This window comes from Silurus aristotelis, assembly GCF_946808225.1.
Source record: "Silurus aristotelis genome assembly, chromosome: 18".
In the NCBI taxonomy this organism is placed as follows: Eukaryota; Metazoa; Chordata; class Actinopteri; order Siluriformes; family Siluridae; genus Silurus; species Silurus aristotelis.
Genome location: NC_139591.1, coordinates 21391196 through 21396195, shown reverse-complemented (window position 1 = coordinate 21396195; position 5000 = coordinate 21391196). Strand labels below are relative to the sequence as shown.

Here is a 5000-nt window from a genome sequence, read left to right as displayed (position 1 = left end):
AGAAAGCTCAGGTGGTGGAACTTGTCAAGAAGCACAAGAAAGCCGTGACCCTCGCCATTGGAGACGGAGCCAACGACGTCAGCATGATCAAGAGTAGGTTAAGCTTTGTGCATAGAGATAAAGAGAAACTTAATCAAACCAACAAAACTAAAGTGAGACGAATGAACGTTAATTTATTTACCCTCCACCCCACTTTCTGTGTAGCGGCTCACATTGGAGTGGGGATCAGTGGACAGGAGGGCATGCAGGCAGTTCTATCCAGTGATTTCTCCTTCGCACAGTTCCGGTACCTGAAGCGCCTCCTGCTGGTCCATGGCCGCTGGTCGTACCTGCGCATGTGCAAGTTCCTGCGTTACTTCTTCTACAAGAACTTCAGCTTCACCTTTGTGCACTTCTGGTATGCCTTCTTCTGTGGCTTTTCTGCCCAGGTGAGTGTCCCTTTGTCTACCCATCTATCCACGTTTTTGTCTGTTTGTCCATAGTGTTTCGGCCCAGGTGAGTGTCTTCTGTCTGCCTACCAGTCCATTTTTACATGTCTGTCTTGCTGTCTTTTCAATCATCTGGCTACTCTTCTGTTTCTGTGTCTATCAAGCCATCTGTCTAACTGTCTATCCATTCATCTGTTTGTCCATCCATCCATCCATCCATCCATCCATCCATCCATCCATCCATCCATCCATCCATCCATCCATCTACTAATCCATTCAGCTCTTCACCTGTTTGTCTATCTGTATTTCCAGTCTACTCTCTACAGTTCTGTCTCTGTGTCCATCTAGCCATTTGTCTATTTGTCTAACTAATCATCTGTCCATCTGCCTGTCTCTCTTTCTGAATCTCTGTCATTTAATCTTTTGTTTACTCTTTCTGTGTCCATCAAGCCATCTGTCTACTTGTCTATGCAATCTGTCCATCCATCCATCCATCAAGCTGTACATCTACCCACCTGTTTTCCTGGCTCTCCCCAATAATGTGTCTGTTCACCCATACATTCATCCATTTATCCATCCATCCATCCAGCTGTCCACCTGTCTGTCTGTCTCTCTGCCTGTCTTTCTGTCTACTATTCTGGTTCTGTGTCCATCAAGCCACATGTCTACTTGCCTATCCAATCTGTCTATTTGTCTATGCATCTATCACCCATCTGTCCATCTGCCCACCTGTCTGTCTTTCCAGTCTACTGTCCAAAGTTCTGTCTCTGTGTCCATCCAGCATCTGTCTATTTGTCTGCCTGCCTGTCTAATTGTCTGTCCGCATGTCTAACTGTCTGTCTGTCTTAGTGTGTGTTTGTGTGCACAGTGAGTTTATGTTGATGTTAGACTTTATCTTGTTGGAACAGACGGTGTATGACGAGTGGTATATTACGCTTTATAACCTGGTGTACACGGCGTTACCCGTCATCAGCCTGAGCCTCTTCGATCAGGTGCGTCTTACAGCAGTCTTTTTTACTTGGTTATATATCGCAAGTGTTACAATACATAACAGTATGTGTGTGTGTATGTATGTGTGTGTGTAACATTAAGGATGTTAACGACCGCTGGAGCCTCCAGTACCCTCAACTGTATGCACCGGGGCAGCAGAACAAGTACTTCAGTATAAAGGCTTTTTTTAAGATCCTGCTGCACAGCTGCTACAGCTCGCTTGTGCTCTTTTTCCTGCCGTTTGCCGCCATGCACGACACAGTGCGCGACGACGGCAAAGACATCGCAGACTACCAGTCGTTCGCGCTGCTTGCACAGACCTGCCTGCTGTTCGCTGTCAATGTTCAAGTAGGTGGCTGTGAATCTTTTCAGTCGTGGTCACATAAGCTGAAGAGTTCAAATATGTAACAACAAAAATGTATACGGGGATACCGCATATAGGGTATATTTGGGGTACATATTGGGGACATATAGGGTGTATTATAGGGTATATAGGAAATGTATTGAAAAATATCTATCTATCTATCTATCTATCTATCTATCTATCTATCTATCTATCTATCTATCTATCTATCTATCTATCTATCTATCTATCTATCTATCTATCTATCTATCTATCTAACCCTCTTTCTCTCTTTTGCATATATATATATATATATATACAAAATATCTCTCTCTCTCTCTCTCTCTCTCTCTCTCTCTCTCTCTATTATATATATATATATATATATATATATATATATATATATATATATATATATATATATATATATATATATATATATATATAACAAATGTGTAACAAAAAAACATATATTTATAAAATTGTAACAAATGTGTGAATGTGGTTGTTAAAGCTGGGCTTGGACACGTACTACTGGACGGCAGTGAATCAGTTCTTCCTGTGGGGAAGTCTGTCTGTCTACTTTGCAGTCACCTTTACAATGTACAGCAACGGCATGTTCCTCATCTTCACCTCCTCCTTCCCCTTCATCGGTGAGTCAACTCCTGCAACACTTCACATTGTGTGTGTGTGTGTGTGTGTGTGTGTGTGTGTGTGTGTGTGTGTGTGTGTGTGTTCAGACTTTCATGATTGTGGGAACAAAATCTTCTCTTTATATAAATATAAGGAAATGTATTTAAACGGAATGTATAGGTTTTGTTTGACCTATCATATTTCGAACTAACTCAGTAAAGGTGTGTGTGTGTGTGTGTGTGTGTGTGTGTGTGTGTGTGTGTGTGTGTATCAGGCACTGCAAGGAATTCCCTGAATCAGCCCAATGTTTGGTTGACCATCTTCCTCACCACGATCCTGTGTGCGCTGCCCGTTCTGGCGTTCCGTTTCCTTCTCATCCAGCTTCGCCCAACCATCAACGACAAGGTACTAGACAATTAGATCCCAAATTCAGGTAGCCTCTACCACGAGGTTAAGACATTCCTAGCTGGAGCTTTTAACACAAAAAATCTACAAAACCTTAAAGAACCTTTTTACACATGCTGTAGGTTGCAGTAATAAACAATAACTAACATGATTCGTAGTCGAAGGATAGGAAGTCTTTGAGGAAACTCATCTTTCCCTCCTACTCTCTTCTCAGGTGCGCTACAAGATCAAACAAGCCAAAGCCGTGATTCCTCCTCCCACTCGCCGGTTCCCACGACGACGCATCAGCACCCGTCGCTCCGGTTACGCCTTCTCGCACGCTCGTGGTTACGGAGACCTGGTGACCTCGGGCAGGTTCCTGCGCCGACCCGTGAAGAGTCGTCCGGTGCTTTTTCCTTTAGCGGAGTCCCCTTTAGTGCAGAACTCTCCTCAAACATACCGCAACATCGTTGATACCTAGTGCACACAAGGGGGCGCTCTTACAAACTGTTTCATTTCAGTGCGAGTTCTACATGAAGATATATGAAGAGACAGAAGGAAAAACGTGAATGAAAATTTGCACGTGATGTTTACAGGTGAAAGTTATGGTTTTAAAAGACACGTGTATGTTCCTTTTGATTTTATGCAACAATCTTGGTAAAAGGCAAAAACACAAGAATTGGACAGTGAATGACAAAATTCTGTGGACAGATGAGTCCAAATTTGGCATTTTTTTTTTCTCACAGAAGAACTTGTGTAGGAAGGAGAACAGTAGAGAAGATGTTAGCAGACTGGCTCACCCCCAAAATCAAACATGGCAGTAGAAGCTTAATAGAAGCTTAATTGTTTGGGTTTGTTTTGGAGCAGGAATGGTTGGATACTTGAAAAGAATCCTGGACCAACATGGCTACCATTCCATACTTCAACACCATGCATCAAAGCTCTGGAAGCGTTATTTAGAGAGTCATCTGGAGTGTTATATATCATGGAATTACCTGCTTAGTCACAGCACATAAATCCTATTGAACTGTTCTGGGTGAAGAAGATCTTTGGCAAGTTTTCCAAGAGGCACAGCAAAGTATTTCAGCTAAATGTTTGAAGAAATGAAGTGTGGATGCTGAGAGCATCTAAAGCTGTTCTTCATGCTCAAGGAAATTTTTATTGAAAATAAAGTGGAACATATTTATACATTTTTTCAGTCACAGTACATAGTGACATTGCTTAGTTTATTGCATAAAAACAAAAGGAACCATAAAAGACGAGGTGTTTCCAGACTATTCAAAAGCTCTTTAATAATTTGTTGGTTTATTCTAAAAAAAATAGCTTTCAAAGACTTTTATCTATTTCCTATACAGAATTGAATCTCTTTTTAAATTTAGATCTTATAAGTAAAACAAACTTCAAAGCTTTAATGTCCTGATTGTTAGTGAGTAAAGAAAAGCCATTATATACAGTTTAAAAATATACAATATATAACGTTTGTGCTTCTAAAAGGCGTTTGTCAAGCTGTTTCAGGGGAAAATGAGTGTTCTGAGGGTGTGAAATAAAGCTGTAAATTGAATTCAGATGAAAATCTCATTAACTCGGTTGAGTTAGTGAAAGAGTCAGTACCTTTCAGTGAATATAGCACCTGAATGGTGCAACCAAAAGTTCTTGTACTGATTTACTCGCTTGTCTGGAGATCACATGTTTAAATCTAAGACATACCACAGTCGATAGTTTTTTTAGGAGCAAATCTGATCCATGTTATTTGGATGTCTCTCCTCTGTCAATCGCAGTGACTTTAGAAAATTGTCTATCAAGTTTAATACTTAGTGTAGTGTATTTGTCATTTTTATCTCCTTCATAACTATATCCTTATGGCCCTGTCCCAAATGTGCACGTTTGGTTATGCATAGTGTGCATGACTGAGTATATACTACACACAGGAACTTCAAACACTCAGTTTAGGATGGTTTACCATTCTTGTTTGTATTTCTGATTTTGAGGACCAACACACTCTGGATGCATGTTTTAGTAACTCAATTTTCAGTCATAAACGCTTTTGGGACTGGACTGTCATATAAATAGAAATCCCTAAAATGAAAGTGCAATCAATAGAAACAGACAAACAAAACTCCATAATGAGTAGAAAAGCAACTCCATATTTATATTAAATATACCATTTTTTAATAATTTAATATTTGTATATAATTGTTAGACAAGCCAACTAAAAGCCAATT

The 5000-nt window shown here is 40.3% G+C and overlaps 1 protein-coding gene across 1 annotated transcript in view; it reads left to right on the top strand.

The window, feature by feature from the left end:
• The window catches only part of atp8b5b (ATPase phospholipid transporting 8B5b), a 20224-nt gene that overhangs the window by 14459 nt on the left and 765 nt on the right, over positions 1 to 5000 (top strand). The window contains exons 22-28 of the mRNA XM_083568680.1: positions 1 to 93; positions 205 to 428; positions 1337 to 1420; positions 1521 to 1766; positions 2276 to 2414; positions 2669 to 2799; positions 3014 to 5000. The exon at positions 1 to 93 is cut by the window's left edge and continues 91 nt beyond it; the exon at positions 3014 to 5000 is cut by the window's right edge and continues 765 nt beyond it. Of these exons, the coding sequence (XP_083424806.1) occupies positions 1 to 93; positions 205 to 428; positions 1337 to 1420; positions 1521 to 1766; positions 2276 to 2414; positions 2669 to 2799; positions 3014 to 3259 (1163 nt within the window). The 3' untranslated portion in view covers positions 3260 to 5000. The remainder of the gene's footprint in view (positions 94 to 204; positions 429 to 1336; positions 1421 to 1520; positions 1767 to 2275; positions 2415 to 2668; positions 2800 to 3013) is intronic.